The sequence below is a fragment of the Lissotriton helveticus genome, chromosome 4_1, assembly GCF_964261635.1.
Source record: "Lissotriton helveticus chromosome 4_1, aLisHel1.1, whole genome shotgun sequence".
NCBI lineage: Eukaryota > Metazoa > Chordata > Amphibia > Caudata > Salamandridae > Lissotriton > Lissotriton helveticus.
The window spans coordinates 2021145949-2021171163 of NC_136063.1; the positions used below are offsets into that span (position 1 = coordinate 2021145949).

Consider the following 25215-nt stretch of genomic DNA (forward strand, 5'->3'; position numbering starts at 1 on the left):
TGTCTCTCTGGCCCCAGTACTCAATGGCATGTTTGGTTTCCATAAACAGATTTTTTAAATTAAGGTCGTGTTGAATCTAGATTAGTGGGAAAAAAAACTTGATACAATTTAGAATATTGCCTTTCGCCTCTTCGAGGCTTGCATGTGAATTTCCCATTGTTATCTAGAAAACTGTTCTGCCACTGATGAAGGTCTCTTTTTGATGGCTGTGACGTCGCCCAGAAATCTCACTTTGAACCTTTTCAGTGTCCTTTCGACTACAGCTTCCACAGACACTCCAAAACGTTGTCATTTTTTAAATATAAACCATGTTTGCTGCCTTGCTGTTCTTGAACTCCACTTTCTTACGTCTGTGGAATTATGGGTGGGTGGAGGAAGTCCTTCATAAGCAGTCCTAGAATGCAATGTTAATAATAATAAAGATATCGAACACTGTATGCTTTTTCTTCAGGTGTTGTCGTGGATTCACCCAGAGAACCAATCTGTTATCATGCGTTGCAGTCAACCACTTGTTGGAATGAGTGGAAAACGAAATCGAGATGACGAAAAGTATTTAGATATTATAAGGGATGCAAATGGGAAAACTGCAAAACTAACCATATTTGATGCAAGACCTAGCGTAAATGCTGTTGCCAATAAGGTAGGAGTTTTTTTTTTTTAAACCTATGTTATTGTATTTTAGAAACATAAATATAATGTTTTCCTAAGACATCAATCAGTAGTCCAGTAAAGTCAAATCAACTTTATTCGGTTTCCATAATTGTAAGAAGACCATAAAAGTTCATATTAAAAATACAGTATTTACACAATTTAAAAAAGAAAATATATGATAATTTAGCGGTTTCTTTAACAGTTAAAATACAAGATATCTGGTGTAATTACAATTTCATCGATTAATTCTGTTACAAATACATCATATTAATCATCATCTTTCCAGTTAAAAGGAGCTAAATATCTGTGTATGATTGTCTTTGTTCTGGTTTTTATCAAAGATTGGGGCGATGCTTTACGCAGAATTTAAGAAAGCAGGCTATAGATTTAGCATATGATTCGTTTTCCAAGTACTGAAGCACCAGAAAAGCTGGGCGACACTCTCGTATGCCTAGTACTTTCAAAAGAGGGACTATTCATCGCCTTCGCGGTGTAATATAAAATTTACAAAAAAGCAGTACATGGCTAGAAGATTGTGCAGAAATGGAATCAAACGGGCAAACGGGTAAGGTCAAGGACCAGTCATTCTGGAGAGGGAAGGAAATCAGTCGATGAAACATGTTAAACCTAAAACGAGTCAACAAGAATTTTTCATACTGATTTAAATTGTACAGTAAATATGGTTGGATACTAAAAGTAGTCTGAGCTAATATGAGGTGTTGCACAGAGGGTTTCCCTATTTCATTTGCTAATCGCAGCTGGCCCAAGTGTTTTAAACAGGCATTTTTTAGCTCTTTTCTTGAGATCTCGACTATCGTTTTAGGCTCAGTGAAAAATCTCGGAAGGCCTAGATCAGTAAAGAATGCCTTAACATATGCCAGCCATTTGATCTTCTCCATATTGTCAAGTGTCATACAATCCTGAACAAGTAATCTTGTTAGCTCACACTGGTCCGTGGACCAGATCCGGCGCCATAACATGATTTGTTGGATTTTTACTATGTCCGATATATAGTCCAACCCCAGTTAAAGATGGCATCCGTATGTTGTAGTGCTCTTGGGGACTGCAAGTAAGTACCTTAAAAAGGAATTTTCAACTTTCTGTAGCTGGACATCATTTGCGTATCCCCAAACCACTGCGCCGTAAGTTGCAACGCTTACACAGTTTGCCTTACAGATCTTTAGCATTTCTAGTGGAGATCTCTTTCCCAATTTCTGTGCAAACGCCACTAATGCCGTTGTGGCCCTCAGAAATAATAGTTTTCTTGAATTAAGGGCTTCTGACCATTTGGACTTATTGTCAATTAGAATCCCTAAATAGGGATATGTTGTTGTGCATTCTAATACAACATTATTGACAAATATGTCTTTGGCTTTTTTTTGTCTCAAACCGGCATGCATCACAAATGTCTTTTTTATATTTACTTTGAGATTCATACTTGTCATAAACACACAGTATTTATCTAAGACCCGCTGAAGCTGTAATGGGATTCTAGCGAGAATTACTGCGTCGTCGGCATATAATATCGCTGGAATTTGCCGACGACCTATTGCGGGCAGGTCTTTGCTCCCTTCCAGCATTGCCACCTCAAGGCCATTGGTGTAGAGGGTGAATAGGAAGGGGGCCAGAACACATCCTTGTCTGACCCCCCTCTCTACCTGGAAGGGCTCTGTTAACTCTCCTTTGGTACCATACCCGACTCTTGCTGTGGCCCCTGTGTACAGTTCTCGCAAAAAGTTCAATAATGAAGGATCTACTCCCAATTGTAAAATAATTGACCACAGTTTTGAGTGACTAACACAGTCAAAAGCTGCGTTCAAGTCAACATATACCATATGTAGGGAACCCCTTTTAGCTTGAACGTACTTTCCTGTGAGCAGGGTCAGATTCAAAGCCTGGTCAACTGTACCTAGTCCCTCTCGGAACCCATACTGCAAATCCGAGATTACTTTTTGGTCAGTTGTCCATTCCTGGAGTCGTTCAAGGAGGATGCGACCAGCCACCTTTCCAAGCGAGTCCAGGAGTGAAATGGGTCGATAACAAGATGGACTGTTTCGATCTCCTTTTTTAGATCTCGCTGCGATAAGCGCGCGAAAGCGCGCTCTCGCTGAGAGAACCATAGCTGTCGGCTCAGCCGACAACGAGGGGAGACGAGAGCTGGCCACGCGCACAGCATTGTCTATGGCAGAGGCGGATTCAGACGCGCGCCTTCGGATTGGGTCGCGCGCGTGAGCTGTCTACGTTACAAGCTCATGCGCGCGACACAATCCGAAGGCGCGCGTCTGAATCTGCCTCTGCCACTGCCATGATGGTGCCTTGTCCGGTCTTGCTCGGCGCGTTCCACGCTGCAGGTTGTGCTCACTGGGTCTCTCTCGTGCGCAGCTCGGCACTATGTGCCTGCCTCGTGCGCGGTGCTCCTCGCGCCGCAGACTGGGGTCACAGCGTGCACGCACGACACACAGATAAGCGGACATGTGAGCGAGGACCATGCACTGTGCACAGTGCACACTCGGAGAAGGAAACCAGCACATACAAGTACACAGGGCACTGTGCACAGATCACAGCCAGAGAGCACACTCAGGGAAGGAAACCGGCACACACAAACTCCAGAAATCGGACCCTCGAGGGTGATCGCAATCGGACGACCGGCACAGGCTGCATCCATCTTCGCAGTTTGAGGACCGCCGCAGGCAGCACCCAAATTCAGAAAGAATTTGTGGGATGCAAAAGGGGACCCTCGAGAGTGCCTCCAGCCCCGGACACGGACCACTCCCTGCACCTGGACACCGCGAAGGCTGCTACCCAAAAATGGAGCTCCATAGCGCCTGACCCTAAAATGGCCACCCAATCAAGACAGCGCTGAAGGTAACTCGCGGATAATGGGCTGCAGGCAACTCAAGGACATCCTGCAGTGGGCCAGAGAGAGCCTCGACCCTCCCTGATCTACAAGCTGGCACAAGGGGTTCTGCAGGTAGCTGTATTGGAGCCACAGCAGAGCTCTGCACTGCCTGCCCTTAAAATGGATGCCCCGCCGACACAGCATCTGATTGCCTTGGGTCGCGCACGTGAGCTTCTACCGTAGACAGCTCACGTCACGCGACTCGTATCCTTCAGTTTCGTTTTGAGTCACCCTGTTGACGAGCACAGAGTCGGAGCCCAGGTAAAGTCCGCGCTATATAATGTTTTAGATTGTAGGTGCTCAGCCGGGCCTTTTAATGGGAGGAAAAGAAACTAAATTCGCGCGGCATGCCCGCCCCCCCTCCCCCCCCTGTTATTTGGAAATCCTGGGAACTACGGTGCTTGTTTAAACTTTGCAGTTGCCGTACGAGCACAGAAGCCAGTATTGTCTTATGTAGTTAACAAACTCCAACAACTTTGGATAACTTTGCAGGCAAATGTTTACTTTTGCTCACTGTTAGAATCACGACGGAGTTCCTCTGTGTGCAATGCCCCGGGAGCCGGGAGGCTCGTGCATGCAGTTGTGGAGAGACAGTGTGCTATCAAGGCTGTGACTGCTGGGAAGGTGTTTTCAGCGCCTCTCAGGTGTCAAGGAGCGGTGAGTACATTTGGTGAACAGAAGGCACAGCGCTCCCCTCTAGAGATGCTGTAGTTATTACATAGAGGCTAGCAGTTAGTAACATTTGCCCCCTCAGTGTCCTCCACAGACGCAGACTCATTCCTAAGCCTTACTAAGGAGCGAATGCTTAGTTGGCGCTGGGTGAAGTGAGTCACCGCAGCAGGGAAGGGTGTGATCTTGTTCAGTTTGTCTCCGATGTGGTGTTTTATTCAAGCCTTTTGCTTTCAAAGATGCTCATGATTCATGTATGTGGGGGCGTCGAGGGATTTGCAGAGAAACGCTCTCTTTTTTCGCACGCTACACACAAGGTTGGATTTGGATTAAAAATCGTCCCGGGCACGCTTAAAAAAAGTGGCCCACATTTGCATATTGCCTTTCTGCAAAACACTGCTCTGGCGAAATTGTATCAAAAAAAGGGGGGGAAGGTTAAAAAAAATGCACAGATTAGTTTACACTGGTGAAACACACCTGAAAACAAGTGAGGCTACTTTTGCTCAGGCCCCCTGCCCTCGCTCAATATGCATATTTTAATGGGCCGGCCCAGCGAGAGAAGGGCAGTGACACCTCTGCCCGTTGATAAAAGGGAGGTAATGGACGTCCATCTACCTCCAGAAAGGCCACTCAGGCACCCACTGGGCCGCTGGCAACATCTGAACACACAAGAGACAGCCCAAATCGGCCCCACAGGCTGCTTAAAGAAGCAGCTCTCACCTGGAATCTGGATACCGGCCCCTCGGGCATTGCCCGAGTGCCCGCGTTACCAATCCGATGCTGGCTACACACCACCCTTGCTGTTTGTCTGGCGTTAATTGTGTTGCTGAGGATTTGGCGATGCATCAGAAAGCCCGACACGTCTGGGTAACAGTCAGCCACACCCAGCTTTGTAAGACCAGAGAAAGAGGTCTCACTTCACTACTAGCTTTGCAGGCACCAGGGGGAGGGTGGGTGCCCCTGGATCTCGCTGTCACGACACAGCGCGGGAAGCCAGGCCCAAAGCCTTTGCTACAGAGTCTGCGAGTGGCGTGTGCCTTCTTTTCTTCTATTTGTGTGTGTGTGATTAGAGGCGGTGCGCTTGGTGCAGGACAGATTGTCTCTTAGGGAGATCTCGCCACGAAGCTCTGCCCCCCCCCCCCCCCCCTTCACATAGTGACATTTTATACACAGTTTGGCAGGTCTAAGATATGAATGAATTGTGCCATTAGTAGGAGACGAGGCAAACAGTGCGCTTATGCTTCCTAGAACTCACAGGTATTCAGAGGGTAGGAGGCTTCTGACTTTCTAAAAGCACTTTGCATTTCAGGAGGTCTAGCCCACACCAGAACAGTCCTCCCCCTTGAAAATCATCCTTAATGTGCTGAATCGCAACTCTCCAGTTGAGGCGTGTGTGCTCTCTAGGGCCCAAGCAGGATTAATTGTTGGCAAACTGGCCTGACCCCTACCTAGGCTAGTGACCTCTCTGTGACAAAGAACCATGCAATGTGGACTACCAGATCCTGTACACCTGTGCTTGCATACATTCAGTTCATAGTGGGCACTTCACACACACACACACTGCACCCTCACACACACTGTACACACTGCACTCGCACACACTGCACCCTCAGACACACTGCACCCTCAGGCACACTGCACCCTCAGACACACTGCACCCTCAGACACACTGCACCCTCACACACTGCACCCTCACACATACTGCACCCTCACACATACTGCACCCTCACACACACTGCACCCTCACACACACTGCACCCTCACACACTGCACCCTCACACACTGCACCCTCACACACACTGCACCCTCACACACACTGCACCCTCACACACAGCACCCTCACACACCCTCACTCACACTGCACCCTCACACACACTGTACACACTGCACCCTCACACACACTGTATACACTGCACCCTCACACACACTGCGCACACTGCACCCTCACACACACTGCACCCTCACACACACTGCACACACTGAACCCACACACACTGCACCCTCACTCACACTACACCCACACACATACACTGCACACTGCACCCTCACACACACTGCACACACTGCACCCTCACACACACTTACACACTGTACCCTCGCACACACTGTACACACTGTACCCTCGCACACACTGCACTCACTGCACCCTCGCACACACTGCACTCATTGCACCCTCACACACACTGCACCCTCACACACACTGCACCCTCACACACACTGCACCCACACACTGCACCCTCGCACACACACTGTACACAATGCACCCTCACACGCACTGCACACACTGCACCCTCACACACACTGCACACTCACGCACACTGCACCCTCACACACCCTCACTCACACTGCACCCTCAAACACACTGTACACACTGCACCCTCACAAACACTGTACACACTGCACCCTCACACACACTGCACACTGCACCCTCACACACACTGCACCCTCACACACACTGCACCCTCACACACACTGCACACACTGAACCCACACACACTGCACCCTCACTCACACTACACCCACACACATACACTGCACACTGCACCCTCACACACACTGTACACACTGCACCCTCACACACACTGTACACACTGCACCCTCGCAAACACTGTACACACTGCACCCTCGCACACACTACACTCATTGCACACACTGCACCCTCACACACACTGCACCTTCACACACTGCACCCACACACTGCACCCTCACACACACACTGTACACAATGCACCCTCACACACACTGCACACACTGCACCCTCACACACACTGCACACTCACGCACACACACACTGCACACTCGCACACACTGCGCCCTCACACACACACACTGTACACACTGCACCCTCACACACACTGTACACACTGCACCCTCGCACACACTGCACCCTCACACACTGTTGGACCCGGCCTCGTGGCGTGGTTCGCGCCTGCTCCTCCTCACCCTGTTCAGTGTAGCCTGCACCCCGAGCCCTGGTCGTCCTGCTCCCCGTACGCCCAGACCTCGTAACCGACGACCAGCCCCGCTTATCCCGTCCCACTCCCGGCTCCGAGCGCCTAACCTTGCATGCCCCACAAGGCCCGGCAGCCATTTTCCCCTCCCGAGATCCCTGACTCCCTGGGCCTAGCGTGACCCCGGCCCCAGCGAAACCCCGACTCCAAAGGCGCGCCAGTCCCGGCTGGGGGGTAAAGAGCTCCCCGAGTGAGATAAGCCAGGGAGTTTCGATGGCACCTCCGGCCTCCTCTGAGAGACTGGTTTCTATCACACCTTTGGCCTCCCCCTGTGGGCCAGTTTCGATTGCATCTCTGGCCTCCCCGAGGGCTGGCTGCACCTCTGGCCTCCCCGAGGGCTGGCTCCAGACCTGCTGGGCGTCTGAGAATTCCCGGACGCATCTTCCAAAGAGATCAAAGAGCCAACCGCCGGACCTCGTCAACGACCAGCCCCCAAGGCATGAGACCTCCGCCTGCGAGGGTCCGGACATCAAAGGGCCAAAGGACTATATCAAGGCCCGCACCACAACTAGCGGGCAGTTGTATCTTGGACCTGAAGCCTGCTGATCTGATCGCGGCTGACCCTGAGAAGAACTCAACCTCGCACCATCAGAGCCCTGCGCACGCTGTCGCGGCTCCCTCTTCGCAACAAGGAACTGAACCACCTGAGCCCTGCTGACGCTGTCGCGGCTCGAGCCTGAACTCGTAACCATCGGAACCCTGCTGATGCTGTCGCGGCTCGTCCTCTCTAAGACCTCGGAGCCCTGCTGACGCTGTCGCGGCTCGTCCTTTCTAAGACCTCGGAGCCCTGCTGACGCTGTCGCGGCTCGAGCTGAACTCGAAACCATCAGAGCCCTGCTGACGCTGTCGCGGCTCCTCAAGAACTTCTCCGGATCGAGCCCTGCTGACCTCGTCGCGGCTCGAGGAGTACTCTGGTCCGGCTGGACCATCGAGACCACCATCACGACCCGAGCCGACTCGACGTGAGTGAAGCAGCCAGTACGACCATCATCTCCCGTATCCCCCGGCTTGAGGATTGAGAGCTGTGCGCAGGGTACGCCTCGTACTGGCCCCAAAGGCTAAAGACTGTCCCGCTTCCCTCTTCCCGAATCCTCAAAGACTTTGTGATCCCTCGAACATTTTGTACATAAGAGTGCTACTTTCTTTTTACTGCATATAAAGAACCTGTTACTAGAATCCAACGGTGTGGTGTCTGTTCGTAAGTGTGGTGTGAGCTCAGTACGTACGATCCTAGACTCGAAGTCCTCCCCGGTGGGGACCTCACGATAAGACTCGGCAAGATCTGTGGGAGAGGTGGGTCCTGGGGTGGTTGGGTGAGCAATACCTGGCCCTCCGAGATCGCCCCGTCTAACATTGGTGGCAGCGTCGCGATAAGAACCTACGTCTAGGGATCGTACAAACTGACACACTACCGAACAAAACCATGAGCCTCACGAACAACGAGACCACCTTCCAGATGGAGCATCTAGGAGACTATACGCACCGAGAACTGAAGCAATTCTGCAAAGATCGCCATATCCCGACAATGGGATTAAGCACCAAAGAAGACTTTCAACAAGCCCTGACAGCCTGGGTGGAGGCCGGAACACAACCTCCAGTGCCGACGGAAGTCGGTGGAGAGGGAGCACCCCTGACCGAAACCCCTGCCCCAGAGCATGAGAGAGCAGAGTCCCTGATGCGGAGTCACAGCACGGAGAGAGGTCTGTCACCAGAGGAGATGACAGACCGAGAACGCAACCGAAACCACGAGCTAGAACTAGCACGCCTCAAGATAGAGGGAGAGCTCAAGCTGGCCGAGAAGAATCTAGCCATCGAGCAGTTGCGGCTGCAAGGAGAACTGGAGGAGAAGAAACTCCAAGGAGAGCACGAAGGGAAAAGACTCCAGCTGGAGCACGAGCACGGCCTGAAAGAGATCGAACTGAATGCCCGGAGCGAAGACAACCGAACGACGGGGACCCGAGAGTCCGTTCCCCCGGTAGAACCCATGGTCCACATCCCCAAGGATGTGGTCAAAGAATATTATAAAAACGATGATATCCAGCAATGGTTCAAGGCCTATGAAGTCGCCATGGCCTCCCACCGAGTTCCGCGGACGGATTGGGGAGCCGGGCTGTGGGGGCGATTCCTGAGTGAAGGGAGAGACACCCTGCTCGATCTACCGTCCTCCGAACAGACCTCCTACAGCCACATGAAAGAGGCCCTCCTCACAAGGTACGGGCTCACTCCCGAAAGGTACCGACAACGCTTTAGAGACTGCAAGAAGATCCCCGGCACCACATGGGTGGAATATGTGAACTTCTACAGCAGGGCCCTGGAAGGGTGGATCAAGGGCAGCAAAGCATCCACCTTTGAGGGGCTCATCGACCTCATTGCCTACGAACATTTGTCCCTGAATTGCTTTGTGGAACTCCGACAGCACCTCCTGGACAGCAAGTTAGCTGACCCCCGGAAACTGGCCGTCGAGGCCGATCGCTGGGTGAGCACCAGGGTCCCCCGGGGGAGACTCTGGCCGAAATGAACAGGGATCTTCCCGCCAGAGGGGAGGGGGGAGTCAGAATAGACAGAGGGAATCCCAGGTAGGGTCTCCGCGCAGTCCCCCCAGAAACCAGCCCGGCACCTCACCTCCCACAGCGCGCGCAGGGTTCTCCCCAGCCAAGCCAGGGCCCCGAGTCAGCCAAACCTGCTTCCATTGCCAGCAACCAGGGCACTATGCCAATGACCCCTGGTGCCCACTGTTCAAGAAGCCCGCCGCTGCAGGGCCCCCAGCGCCCCACATCACCTCGGTAGCCCTAGAAGAAGAGGGGGAAGAGGAGTTTGAGGGGGCTGACCCCGCAGCAATGATGTTAGTCTCCCTGGGTGATAGGGAAATGGTCCCAGGAGCCCCCCTGCCAGACAACACGGAGAAGTACCGACAGCAGGTGACCGTCAATGGCCTCCGCATAGGGGCGCTCCGAGACACCGGGGCCAGTATCACCGCAGTCAAAAGTCACCTAGTCACCGAAGCCCAAATTGTTCCCCACATCTCCTGCAGGGTGATTGCAGCTGACAACTCCGTCCGCACCTGCCGGATAGCTCAAGTCCCGTTCGAGTGGGGCGGCGTCTCCGAGGAGTTACGAGTGGCGGTCCGCACCGACATGCCCGTGGACTGCCTGCTCGGTAACGATCTGGAGAGCTCCCCATGGAAGCGGGTCGAACGAAGGACCCACCTAGAGATGGTGGGCCTGCCTGAATGGGCCTGTGTGAGCACCCGGTCCATGACCGCCCGGGTGGCCACCCCCGAGGGGGTAAACCCTGAGAACGCACAGCCAACCCCCGAGGACCCCGAGGTCCCTGAATTCTCTGAGGCGCCAGGAAGGAGGACCGTCCCGAGAAGAGTTTTGCCTCGAGCAGACCTCCTGTCCGTCCTTGGTTGGGCCGCGGCAGCAGGCCGCCGCCCAGGCCGCCGGTGACCAGTCCGGCTCCCACTTTGTCTATTGGGAAAACGGCCTGTTGTACAGCGAACAAAAGTCTGCCGAGCTAGGGTCGGCCCTAGTGCTGGTGGTACCCCTACGCTTCCGCGGCTTTCTCCTGAACCTGGCCCATGATGTACCCCTGGCGGGACACTTGGGACAAGACAAGACGTATCACCGCCTGGTCACGCACTTCTATTGGCCAGGCATGCGCTCCGATGTAGAAGCCCACTGTAAGTCCTGCCCCATGTGTCAGTCCAGCGGAAAGAGCGGAGGGAAGTGCAAGGCCCCCCTCCAACCCTTCCCCGTGGTCAGTACCCCCTTTGAGCGGGTGGGAATCGACATTGTGGGCCCACTCGACCCCAGGACCTCCTTAGGTCACCGCTTTATCCTCGTCTTGGTGGACCATGCCACCCGCTACCCCGAAGCCATTCCCCTCCGAACGGTGACGGCCCCCGTAGTGGGGCGGGCCCTCATGGGGATTTTCTCTCGGGTGGGGTTCCCCAGAGAAGTCGTCAGCGACCGAGGGACCAACTTCATCTCGAAATACATGAAGTCCCTCTGGCAACAATGTGGGGTGACGTACAAGTTCACGACCCCCTATCACCCCCAGGGTAACGGTCTGGTGGAGCGATTCAACCGGACCCTCAAGGGAATGATCATGGGTCTCGAAGAGCCCCTGAGGCGTAAGTGGGACGTCCTCCTTCCCTGCCTCCTCCTTCGCGTACCGCGAAGTCCCCCAGAAATCCCTGGGGTTCAGCCCCTTCGAACTGCTCTACGGGCACCCCGTCAGGGGGCCCCTCAGCCTGGTCAAGGAAGGTTGGGAGACGGCGGCCCCAGAGCCCCCTCCGGATGTGTTTCGATACATCCTGGCCCTCCGGAACCAGACTAGGTAGTTCCGAGAACTGGCCGAGGCAAACCTCGAGGCCAGTCAAGAAGAAATGAAATGGTGGTATGACCAGAATGCCACTCTGGTCGAGTTTCAACCCGGACAGCAGGTCTGGGTGATGGCCCCCGTGGAGCCCTGCGCCCTGCAAGACAAGTGGACAGGGCCCTTCAAGGTGGTGGAGCGCAAGAGCCCGGTGACCTATCTCATCGATGTGCAGTCCCCCAGGAACCCCTTGAGGGTCCTCCACGTGAACCGCCTCAAACCCCACTTCGCCCGGTCCGAGTTGAGCTTGCTCCTCACCACGGACGATAGAGAGGAAGAGGAAACGCAGCCTCTCCCTGATCTCCTGTGCGCAAATGACAAAGATGGCTCCGTAGAGGGAGTGAGTCTCTCCTCCTCCCTCTCTCCCGAGCAGCGCGAGGACTGTCGCCAGTTACTGGGACAATCCTCGGACCTTTTCTCCCTCATCCCCGGCGTCACCAGCTGGTGCATCCATGACGTGGACACCGGGGACAGTCCACCGGTACGGCACCGAGCCTACCGAGTCCGGGCCTGCATCAAGGCCGAGGTATCAAAGATGCTAGCTCTAGGAGTGGTCGAAGCCTCTGACAGCCCATGGGCTAGCCCCGTGGTCCTGGTTCCGAAGGCAGCCGCCCCCGGGGCGATCCCCGAGCTGAGGTTCTGCGCTGACTACCGCGGGCTCAACACAGTCACCAGAACCGACGCTCACCCCATTCCCCGAGCAGACAAGCTTATTGATCGCCTCGGGGCTGCCCGCTTCCTTAGCACGTTCGACCTGACCAGCGGATACTGGCAGATCGCCCTCACCGAAGGGGCTAGGGAGAGATCCGCTTTTTCCACCCCCGATGGTCACTACCATTTCCGGGTGATGCCCTTCGGGATGAAAAACGCCCCCTCCTCCTTCCAGAGGCTGGTTAACCAGGTACTGGCTGGGTTGGAAGAGTTCAGCGCTGCGTATCTGGACGATATCGCAGTATTCAGTTCCCACTGGCCCGAGCACCTCCAGCACCTCTGGGCGGTGCTGACGGCCCTGAGGAGGGCCGGCCTCACCATTAAGGCCAGCAAGTGCCAGATCGGACAAGGGTCCGTAGTCTACCTCGGGCACCAGGTCGGAAGCGGCCTCGTAGCCCCCCTTCAGCCCAAGATCGATGCAATCGTGGCCTGGGAGGCCCCCACGACCCAGACGGAAGTGCGGGCGTTCCTAGGGCTCACGGGGTACTACCGAAGATTTATCAAAGGGTACGGCAGCATCGTAGTCCCCCTCACGGAGTTAACCTCCAAAAGCCAGCCGAAGAAGGTCAGCTGGACCCCCGCCTGCCAAGAGGCGTTCGAAACCTTGAAAGACGCCATGTGTACTGCCCCAGTCCTACAGGCCCCCGACTACTCCCGAGAGTTTGTAGTCCAGACGGACGCGTCCGAGCATGGCATCGGAGCAGTTCTGTCCCAGGTGAACGAGAGCGGCCTAGACCAACCAGTGGCATTCATTAGCCGGAGGCTACTCCCTCGAGAACAAAGGTGGAGCACCATCGAGCGGGAGGCCTTCGCGGTGGTTTGGGCCCTGAAGAAGCTGAGGCCCTACCTGTTCGCTACTCACTTCCGGGTCCAGACCGACCACCGACCTCTCCGGTGGCTAATGCAGATGAGAGGGGAGAATCCCAAACTGTTGCGCTGGTCCATCTCCCTCCAGGGGATGGACTTCACTGTTGAGCACCGGCCTGGTGTTGACCACGCCAACGCAGACGGCCTGTCCCGATTCTTCCGCCTCAGCGAAGAGAACCCCCAAGAGGATGGGTAGTTCTCCCCGCCTTCAGCTGGGGGGGACACGTGTTGGACCCGGCCTCGTGGCGTGGTTCGCGCCTGCTCCTCCTCACCCTGTTCAGTGTAGCCTGCACCCCGAGCTCTGGTCGTCCTGCTCCCCGTACGCCCAGACCCCGTAACCGACGACCAGCCCCGCTTATCCCGTCCCACTCCCGGCTCCGAGCGCCTAACCTTGCATGCCCCACAAGGCCCGGCAGCCATTTTCCCCTCCCGAGATCCCTGACTCCCTGGGCCTAGCGTGACCCCGGCCCCAGCGAAACCGCGACTCCAAAGGCGCGCCAGTCCCGGCTGGGGGGTAAAGAGCTCCTCGAGTGAGATAAGCCAGGGAGTTTCGATGGCACCTCCGGCCTCCTCTGAGAGACTGGTTTCTATCACACCTTTGGCCTCCCCCTGTGGGCCAGTTTCAATTGCATCTCTGGCCTCCCCGAGGGCTGGCTGCACCTCTGGCCTCCCCGAGGGCTGGCTCCAGACCTGCTGGGCGTCTGAGAATTCCCGGACGCATCTTCCAAAGAGATCAAAGAGCCAACCGCCGGACCTCGCCAACGACCAGCCCCCAAGGCATGAGACCTCCGCCTGCGAGGGTCCGGACATCAAAGGGCCAAAGGACTATATCAAGGCCCGCACCACAACTAGCGGGCAGTTGTATCTTGGACCTGAAGCCTGCTGATCTGATCGCGGCTGACCCTGAGAAGAACTCAACCTCGCACCATCAGAGCCCTGCGCACGCTGTCGCGGCTCCCTCTTCGCAACAAGGAACTGAACCACCTGAGCCCTGCTGACGCTGTCGCGGCTCGAGCCTGAACTCGTAACCATCGGAGCCCTGCTGATGCTGTCGCGGCTCGTCCTCTCTAAGACCTCGGAGCCCTGCTGACGCTGTCGCGGCTCGAGCTGAACTCGAAACCATCAGAGCCCTGCTGACGCTGTCGCGGCTCCTCAAGAACTTCTCCGGATCGAGCCCTGCTGACCTCGTCGCGGCTCGAGGAGTACTCTGGTCCGGCTGGACCATCGAGACCACCATCACGACCCGAGCCGACTCGACGTGAGTGAAGCAGCCAGTACGACCATCATCTCCCGTATCCCCCGGCTCGAGGATTGAGAGCTGTGCGCAGGGTACGCCTCGTACTGGCCCCAAAGGCTAAAGACTGTCTCGCTTCCCTCTTCCGGAATCCTCAAAGACTTTGTGATCCCTCGATCATTTTGTACATAAGAGTGCTACTTTCTTTTTACTGCATATAAAGAACCTGTTACTAGAATCCAACGGTGTGGTGTCTGTTCGTAAGTGTGGTGTGAGCTCAGTACGTACGATCCTAGACTCGAAGTCCTCCCCGGTGGGGACCTCACGATAAGACTCGGCAAGATCTGTGGGAGAGGTGGGTCCTGGGGTGGTTGGGTGAGCAATACCTGGCCCTCCGAGATCGCCCCGTCTAACACACACACACACTGCACTCATTGCACCCTCACACACACTGCACCCACTGCACCCTCGCACACACGGCACCCTCACACACACTGCACCCTCACACACACTGCACCCTCACACACACTGTACACAATTCACCCTCACACACACTGCACACACTGCACCCTCACACACACTGCACACTCACGCACACCCACACTGTACACACTGCACCCTCACACACACTGTACACACTGCACCCTCGCACACACTGCACCCTCAAACACACACACACACACACCGCACCCTCACACAGACTGCACACACTGCACCCTCGAACACACTGCACACACTGCCCCACATACACAGCACACACTGCACACACACACACACTGCACCCTCATACACACTGCACACGCTGCACCCTCACGCACACTGCACCCTCACGCACACTGCACCCTCACGCACACTGCACCCTCACGCACACTGCACCATCACGCACACTGCACCATCATGCACACTGCACCATCACGCACACCACCCTCACACACACTGCACCCTCACACACACTGCCCTCACACACACTGCACCCTCACACACACACTGCCCTCACACACACTGCACCCTCACGCACACTGCACCCTCACGCACACTGCACCCTCACGCACACTGCACCCTCACGCACACTGCACCCTCACGCACACTGCACCCTCACGCACACTGCACCCTCACGCACACTGCACTCGCACACGCTGCACTCACACACGCTGCACTCACACACACTGAACTCACACACACTGAACTCACACACACTGAACTCACACACACTGAACTCACACACACTGAACTCACACACACTGCACTCACACACACTGCACTCACACACACTGCACTCACACACACTGCACTCACACACACTGCACTCACACACACTGCACACACACACACTGAACTCACCACACACTGCACTCACACACACTGCACTCCCACACTGCACCCTCACACACACTGCACCCTCACACACACTGCACCCTCACACACACTGCACCCTCACACACACTGCACCCTCACACACACTGCACCCTCACACACACTGCACCCTCACACACACTGCACCCTCACACACAACATCCTGCGCATGCTACGTAAGATCTTCCGGTGGATCCCCACCGAGACCAGGAAGACGGTCACCCAGGCCCTCGTCACCAGCCGACTGGACTACGGCAACTCCCTCTACGCCGGAACCACCACCAAACTCCAGAAGAGACTCCAGCGGATCCAGAACGCCTCAGCACGACTCATCCTGGACATCCCCCGTCGCAGCCACATCACCGAACACCTGCGAGATCTGCACTGGCTCCCAGTCAACAAGAGAATCACCTTCCGTCTCCTCACCCACGCACACAAAGCCCTGCACAACCAAGGACCAGCGTACCTCAACAGCCGCCTCAACTTCTACGCTCCCACACGCCAGCTTCGATCAACCAGCCACGCCCTCGCCGCCGTCCCCCGGATCCGTAGAGCCACCACAGGAGGAAGGTCCTTCTCCTACCTGGCCGCCAAGACCTGGAACTCCCTCCCGACCCACCTCCGCCTGACCCAGGACCACCTTGCCTTCAGGAAACAGCTCAAGACCTGGCTGTTCGAGCAGTAGCGGACCCCCCTCCCCCAAGCGCCTTGAGACCCTCCGGGTGAGTAGCGCGCTATATAAATGCCTTGATTGACTGCACCCTCACACACACTGCACCCTCACACACACTGCACCCACACACACACTGCACCCACACACACACTGCACCCTCACACACTGCACACACTACACCCTCACACACTGCACACACTGCACCCTCACACACACCGCACCCTCACACTCTGCGCACCCTCACACTCTGCGCACACTCTGCAATGGAACATACACTCCAAATACCACTCAGTGCCACATTATTACATGCCACATAATTACGCTGCACTCAATGCAACATACATTCCAAATACCACTCAGTGCCACATAATTACACTTAACATAATTACTCTGCACTCAATGCAAAATACACTCCAAATACCACTCAGGGCCACATAATTACACGCCACATAATTACACTGCACTCAATGCAACATACACTCCAAATCCCACTCAGTGCCACATAATTACACGCCACATAATTACACAGCACTCAATGCAACATACACTCCAAATACCACTCAGTGCCACATAAATACGCACCACATAATCACACTGCACTCAATGCAACATACACTCCAAATACCACTCAGTGCCACATAATTACACGCCACATAATTACACTGCACTCAATGCAACATACACTCAGTGCCACATAATTATATGCTACATAATTACACTGCACTCAATGCAACATACACTCCAAACAATACCACTCAGTGCCATATAATTATATGCTACATAATTACACTGCATTACTGCATTAATTACAATTAAATGCAACATACACTCCAAATACCACTCAGTGCCACATAATTACACGCCACGAAATTACACTCTACTGAATACAACATACACTCCCCATATTACCACTCCGTGCCACATAATTACACGCCACATAATTACACTCTTCTCAATGCAAAGTAAATACACTCCACATAATACCACTCAGTGCCATATAATTACACACCTCATACTTACACTCTACTCAATGCAACATAGATACACTTTATCTATCTTGATATCTATCTATGGCCCTCACTCTATCTGTCTATCTATCGCACTCACTCTATCGCCATCACTCTATCTATCGATCGCCCTCACTCTATCTATCTAGCTATCGCCCTCCCTCTATCGGCCTCACTCTATCTATCTATCGCATCACCATAGCATCACTCAACACCACCACTGCATCACTCAGGGGCACCACAACATCACTATGCGCTACCACAGCATCACTGTACGCCACAGCATCACTTGTCGCCACCACAACATCACTCCGCGCCACCACAGCATCAATCTGTGCAACCATTCATCAACAACCGGTTCATATATGTTCTCTCAATGTTTCAAGCTTTATTACGAATGTCACAAAAAGATGTTAATATTTCACTTCTGTTCTTGGATTTTCGCCACAATAAAATACAATGAACATAATCTTCACAAAAGTTATTTACAAAAGCTATTGCCATTATAAATTACAACAACTTTTATTTAAGTATTAATTATAAAAAAAAAATAAAAGCCATTGTTATTTGTAATATCAATACATGTAAGTCATGCAAATACAACACATATTGCATTACAAATGCTATAGGTGTCACATTTGCGAAAGTTAAAACTATTGGCATTGTAAATGACAAAGCTATTAATTTCGCTATTTTCAAAACCAACACATAAATAAAAAAATTGTCATTTACAATACCAATAGCTCAAACTTTCCTAATGCGAGACCTATTGCATTGCAAATGCTTGTTTAAATATGGGCACTAGTATTGAGGTTGATCAAGATTCAATTAAATCAACTTCTTTGGCAGCTTTTAACACGTTAGTGAGGATCGGGGACACTTGGACTATCTTATATTTGAAAAGATCCACTGGGACCCCATCGGGTCCCGGTGCTTTCCCCGATTTCGAGGCTTTTTTAGCGTTTACTACTTCGTTGTGTGTAAAATCTAGGGATATCGGGTATTCTACTTGTCTCAAACACTGTAGATATTCTGTTCCCTGATCTACCTCCTGGGCAAATATTTGCGAGAAATGATTCACCCATGATTTGGTTTCTATAGCGAAGTCTAATATCGGTGTTTCAGATATTTCAAAAAGGAATGGGGATCTCACTATTCGCCAAAAAGTTGAGCTGTCCTTTATGGTTCAACTTTTTTGAAGTTGACTCCATAAGTCATCTCTTAACTCCCTTTTCTGGGATTTTAAGGCTAAAGCATATACCTTCCTAAGTCTGTTAAACTCTTCCTTATCCCTATTTTTCTCACTTAGGGCGTTTTTTAACAGTGAATATGTTTTGTACATTTGGAATTAAACCATCACTTTTTTATCTTTCTAATTTTCATTTGATTTTGGGTTAGCTCTTTCTCTATACTTTGAACAATAACACTACAGCTCGCCAAGGGGTCAAGGCAGTTTTCAATAGAAGACTAAGTTTGCTTAACTATTTTGGTCGTTACGATTTCCTGATAAATTTTTCCCCATTTTAGTGTAAAGCTGTTAAGTCTATCTAGCTTTAGGGCCTGCTGATCTAGCAAATTCAAATACTTTAGTTCCTCCATATAGGTAGGTACCAGTAGGGCTAGACTGATAGGGAAATGATCACTTATTAAATTTTTAATTGTGTCAAATGCGTGGATAGTTGATGCCATGCTTGTTGAGACTAGGATAAAATCTATTAAACTTTTCAATCCTCTCCCATTGAGTGTTGGAGAGAATATGGCTGGCGGACTCATTAACTCGTTTGCAAATCCCAACTCTATTGCAAACATCTCATTCATTCGGTTACCCTCAGTTGTGTGGGTAAAATGCATTAAGCTACTCTCATCATCCTGAATACCACAGTTATTGGTGCTGCTCTTTTTACACAGATGTAAATTGAAATCACCACCCCAGATTAAAAAAAAAGAATTGTTTATATATTTTGTTTGTAGATCCTGTAATAAAAAGGAAACCTCATTTAACACATAAATTAAATCGGTTGAGTTCAAGTTATTATAAAAATGTACTAAAAAGTATATAGATCACTTGTTTACTTGTAACATCATAATCTGGTAGTTTTTTTCCATCTTCAATGGGGCTATTTCCTCACAAACCAATGTATTTGATATGTATATAATTAAGCCACCCTTCCATCTTCCCAAGCTCATTCTTATAGCCTCTGAGAAATATGTCTTATAACCCACCAAATGGATTGGGGAACTAAGCCAAGTTTCTTGAAGGCAAATTATGTTATGCTGCCTTATTAGGTTTAACCATTTCTTATTAGAATGTTTCGAGGAAAGGCCCGCAATATTCCAAAAAATGATGCGGAGTTGTGGGACGGATGTTTTAGGCTGCGGGCCCGTGGTCTGAACAGGTGAGTTCGCATTTGTTTGGCACTTTATATAATCTCTTGATGGAGCATCGTTGTTTAGTTTTAATAAAGCGCCCGAAACGGTTAGACTACAAGTTTTGGGTTTTAAAGATCGATCCAAAATCCCTATGATTAACGATACATGTTCATCGGGTACCACAATGTTATTTCCTATTAACCCCTTGACCGCGGCGAAAATTCCGCTGCGGTGCGGGTGATTTATGGCTTGGGCGTGGTTCGGACGCCCCCCGGCCGTCCTCTGCACACGCCCACCGTGACGTCGGACGGCCGCCGGCTGTCCGACGCATGGAAGGGGTTAATGCTTTTCCCTTTCTAGTGTCCTCTAGATTCAGTCAATCGTTATTGTCCAACCCTGAAAGAGTATTAAATCTGTTATGGGTGGAAATGGGGTAGGAAGGCCATTGAGCCCTAGGGATTGTTCTCCAGTTTGCAGATCGATAAGTGTTACTTATTGGTGGATAGAAGAATCCCAATGGTAGTATGTTTATCCCCATGGGGTCAGCCATTAGGTTTGCTCCTTTCCATAAAATTTCCTTTACCAACATTGGTGAACTAAACGTCAGTAGCACACAATCACCTGGCAGAATCTTCTCCCGCGCTCCCACCCACTGCTCTCGTCTGGCCATCTTAAATTCCTCGAATAGTTGTCTATGTAGGCCAATCTTATTACTTAGCCAATGTAAAGATTTGTTTTTAAGAGCTAACCATGGTTCATTATTACAGGCTTGAGTATTAGGTACGTTTCCCAGGACAATGACATACGGGGTGGCCTCTGGTGGAAGATCTAGGTGTCTGTCCGCGATTGATGGGACAGGGTGGGGAGGGATCAAAGGATGCACTTCTTTGGGGTACTGCTGAGCGCTAGGAAGTTGTCTGTATTTTACCAGTGTATGTAGTATTTGAGGTATTGCATGTAGTTTGTAGTTTATAGGAAGAAAACGCTCTATTATCCGGTACCTTTTTGGGTGCAGGATCAGACTGAGCAATAGATTCTATTGAGGGTACTGACCTATTCGATAGCCTAACCTTTGTTGTTAGGGAATGGAGATTAGGCGATAAGCTAGGTGGAAATATGTCAGGAGTAGTCTTTGTCAGTGACACTAAGTTGGAGTTTTGAGATTTATTAATTATTAACTTTTCTATGTTCTCCATTCTTACGGCTAACTGATCTAGCCTAACCCTCACGTATAGGTCCAGTCTTTCAACTAATAATGTCAACTTGAGTATGTTTTGCTTGGAGTCAGTTAGTAGTATCAGGTTACTATTTAGTCTTTCCTTTTGTTCAATTGGTTTTTACTTTTATCTATGCGTTTCTTTCCCTGTGGAGTGTAATTAGATTTCTTTTTTGTTGTGGTTGTAGAATGTACTACAACTGTTGGAATATCTTTCACAGGAAGTTGGATATCATTTGTTTGTGGTTTTCTTTGCTTTTTCTGAGGAGGTTGTGTGGGTGAATCATTTCTAATAAGTAGGAGCTCATCGGAGTCATGCTGGATACATCCATTAGATGGGTTGATGTTATTTTCCACTTGATTTATTGGGATGTCTTCTGAAAGACTAGATGACTCCTGAGTTAACCTAGAGGATGGCCCTTCAAGTGATTCCTCCACCGACTGTATCTGTTTATCAATGGCGCCTACCGGTTTGCTGTGTGTCATTACTTGGCCTTACGCCACCCGGACTCTGCATTTTCCTTTTCCCCATTGTTCTACCAGTAGATTCAAAGACTAAATGGGAGGGAAATTTTTTTGATATTTGCAGTACATAAAAATATTTAAAAATATAAAAAAAGATTTATATTGCCAGCACAACCAATAACATTAATTTGATTACTTAGCTCTGAAAATGAAATTCAAGAGACCTAGCCCGACCCGGCCCTCTCCGGTCTCGGAAGGGCACAGACAAGCCTGTCCTTGGCCCGGGCTTCGCCCGGTTACTCCCGCGACGCGGGAGATCACACGAGTTTTTAAGCGCCACCGGGCGCGTTATGGGCGTGGGTGTGCAAAGGGCTCCTGGGGGATGTAGTTTTCAGTTTCCCCCTCTCGGCGGCCGCGCCTGATGTCTGGTGGCGGCGGCGGGCCAGGGGGGAAACAGGCAGGAGGAACAGCAAAGAAGCAACAATCCCGAATTATCCTGGAATAGGGATATAATAAATAGATGCTCGTAATGGCAACCCGCTCTGCCGAAGATCACACGAGTTTTTAAGCGCCACCAGGCATGTTATGGGCGTGGGTGTGCAAAGGGCTCCTGGGGGATGTAGTTTTCAGTTTCCCCCTCTCGGCGGCCGCGTCTGATGTCTGGCGGCGGCGGGGTGAAACAGGCAGGAGGAACAGCAAAGAAGCAACATTCCCGAATTATCCTGGAATGGGGATATAATAAATAGATGCTCGTAATGGCAACAATCAGTATGTTTACATGACTGGTCGAATAATTGCATTTACATATAAAATGAGTGTTCATCTAGGATATAGATGCAGTAGTGAGACAAGTACCGTACATGTTTTCATGTTATTACGAAGGTATACTGGTCCATGAAGGAAAAAGCAAACTTAAACAACAACATTATTATTATTATTATTATTATGCGTTCCTATATAGCGCTCGATTACCCGTAGGCATCTCGGCGCTTGCCTTGGGAACCCGTCCTGGCTTCCTCCAAGGTGAAAGCCAGGCATCCCGCCGCGGGGGGGCCGTAGTGGAGATTAAGCAGGCTAATGCCCAGAGCTGCAGAGTGTGAACCCATGATTCGAGTAGGCACCGAAACGAGAATTATCGAGTCCGTGGATATTTGGGCTCAAGACCCTGCCGCGTCGGGAATTGAACCCTGGTCCCGGGTCTGACCTCTGCTTCAGGATCTGCCTCCTCTAACCAGTGAGCCACACTTCTCCACTAACATAACACCCCTCACCCTCTCAATGTATCTGCCCTGCCAATTCCCCATTCTCCAATTAGTCAATCTGATGTAATAAGAGTGTGAGCAGTCCCTGTACACGAGATGACGTAGGAGGCAACATACAATGCCGATGTCGGGTGAAAGAGGGAATGTCGAGGCTGGTGTTCTGTTTGGGGTTTTCTCTTACACGCGTCTTAGGATCAGTCTGTGTCTTCCCCTTGAGCTTTGAATTGTCATAACATGGCATCCCGCGCCACAGCTATGGACTGTTTGCTTAGCCCACGATATTCCTCCCACCGTAACACCAAGCTCTCAATGGAACACCTCTCCCCCCCACCCCTCCCACGCCAAACCTCGTGCCACCAGCCTGCCACTAGAGGTGCAGCCGAGGACTTCCAATTGCATGTTATCTGACGCTTGGTGATGAGTAGCGCAAGGTCCACAAAGCGACTTGGGTCTAGTGTATTGTCCCAAAAAACAGTGTTCTACTGTGTCCCAGTGTGCGCCCCCCGTAAGGGACCTAAGTGATTCTCTGACATCCCCCCAGTAAGGAAGGTGAGTCTGGGACGACCACATCAGTTAATCCCCATCTTCGGTCTGGCATCTCAAACATGAGGATTGGGCGTCAGGGAAGATTGTGTGTAATCAAAAGGGTGATAAATATGCTCTTTGTAGCAGTGAGAACTGAATGAATTTATAACGTGTGTGTTGTGGGGTATCATGCTGGCATATTATAAAAGAAAACTCCATCCCTTGTCATGGAGTGCTTGACCAAGGTCTTTTCTCATTGGGCTCTCAGGGGGACTAGTGAAATGTGTAAATGAGAGTGCAATCCTTTTCTAAAGCAAGTCAACTAAATATCAGTCAGTGCCCATCTCATGTACTGCCTGTACAAATGTGTGTATGTCCGGTCCAGAAACCTGTTGGTGACCAATGCATTCAAAAATATCATAAAACATTGGAACGCGTAAGAAAGAAGGCTCCTGGAAACTTTTCATAAAGGCATTGGTGGGACAGCAACAGCCCATCTTCAAAAAGATCACTAGCTGAGGTGATCCTTACTGCTTAACTTAATGCCAGTCTAGTAGAGGGATGTTTGGCGCGTAAGGCATTGTGTTAGGCATGTAATGGAGTGCGTTCTTCTAGTATCTTAAAGCGTTATGTAGGAGTAGAGGAAGTTTGGGAGGGAGGGGTGCGCACAACCCATGGTAATATAGCAACAGGTGTGTAGCATGGGTTGTGAATAGCCAATTGCCTGTACATGTATCCTTGACAACCAAAGAAAGAGTCCGCCACCCTCCATTAGTAGTTGTAGTTTATGGAGACTAATGCATCTCCTGCCGGTGCCTCAGATAAGGTGAACAAGGAGGGAGTCTAATATCTCACACACAGACCGACGTATAATTATGGGTAAGTTATCAAAAAAGATAATAGTTTAGGTAGCAGTACCATTTTGGAAAGGGCCAAAAGACCTGTTACATAGAGGGGTAGCCTAACCCAGAATTCCACCTGTGCACAGAGCACTGAGGTGGCCCTAAGTAAATTCCTATACAGTAGATCCGTGGGTGATCTTTAGCCCTGAATGCCCAAATTCCGGAATGTGTGGTGTGCAGCTGGTCTGTGCGCCCATGGTGATTTTGTCTTGGGGCATATTGGTGTGGCATTAAAAAGCATGGGATTTAGCATGGTTGACTTGGATGCAGTATGGTAGAAACGGATGCGAGGTCCATGCTGAGGTCCTGAATGTAAACGAGCATATATGTATGAGGCGGGGGCCCTCTTGGGATGCACACGTACTCTACCTCCTGTCTTAGTTTCTGTGCCAGGGGTTCCATTGTCAGCATGAATGATTGGGGTGACAGTGGACCTATCTGTCGTGTACCTCGTGATATTGGATATTATGCAGATGTGTGCACGTTTTGGCTCTTTATGTGGAAGTGATGTAGAGTAGTTAAATCCAATTAAAAAAGGCAAGAGGGATGTTGAGTTTTTGCAGAACTGACAACATATATTCCCAGTCCGAGGAATCAAAAGCCTCTTGGAGGTCCAATGAGAAGCAACCAACATCAGGAAATGGATCATGTGCCGTATCCATCACCTAAAATAGGCGTCTGATGTTTAGAGAGGTGCTCCGGCTTGGGATAAAGCCGCATTGGTCAATGTGGACCAGGTCAAAAAGCAAAGTGAGTAGCTTTTGGGCCAGCACTTAGCTGAGGATTTTATACTTGGAATTTAAAAGATTGATCTCCCGACGCACGGTAAGAGGTTTATTATTATTTATTTTTAAATTTGGTAGCAAATACAATAGAATTTACTTTGTTACTTCGGTGGAATGTTTACACAGGTAATAGCGAACATAAAATAGCATCTGCCTATACCAAGATGTCATTTAGAGCCAAAGGTCTACCTGTTGTGGACATGTACTAGATCACTGCACAGGTGAAACATGCAGT

The 25215-nt window shown here is 51.0% G+C and overlaps 1 protein-coding gene across 4 annotated transcripts in view; it reads left to right on the forward strand.

Annotated features, from left to right (window-relative positions):
- Positions 1–25215, forward strand: part of MTM1 (myotubularin 1) — a 739022-nt gene that overhangs the window by 415523 nt on the left and 298284 nt on the right. For all 4 annotated transcript variants that reach the window (XM_078688643.1, XM_078688645.1, XM_078688646.1 and 1 more), the window contains exon 9: positions 452–640. In XM_078688643.1, coding sequence (XP_078544769.1) covers positions 452–640 — 189 coding nt within the window. The remainder of the gene's footprint in view (positions 1–451; positions 641–25215) is intronic.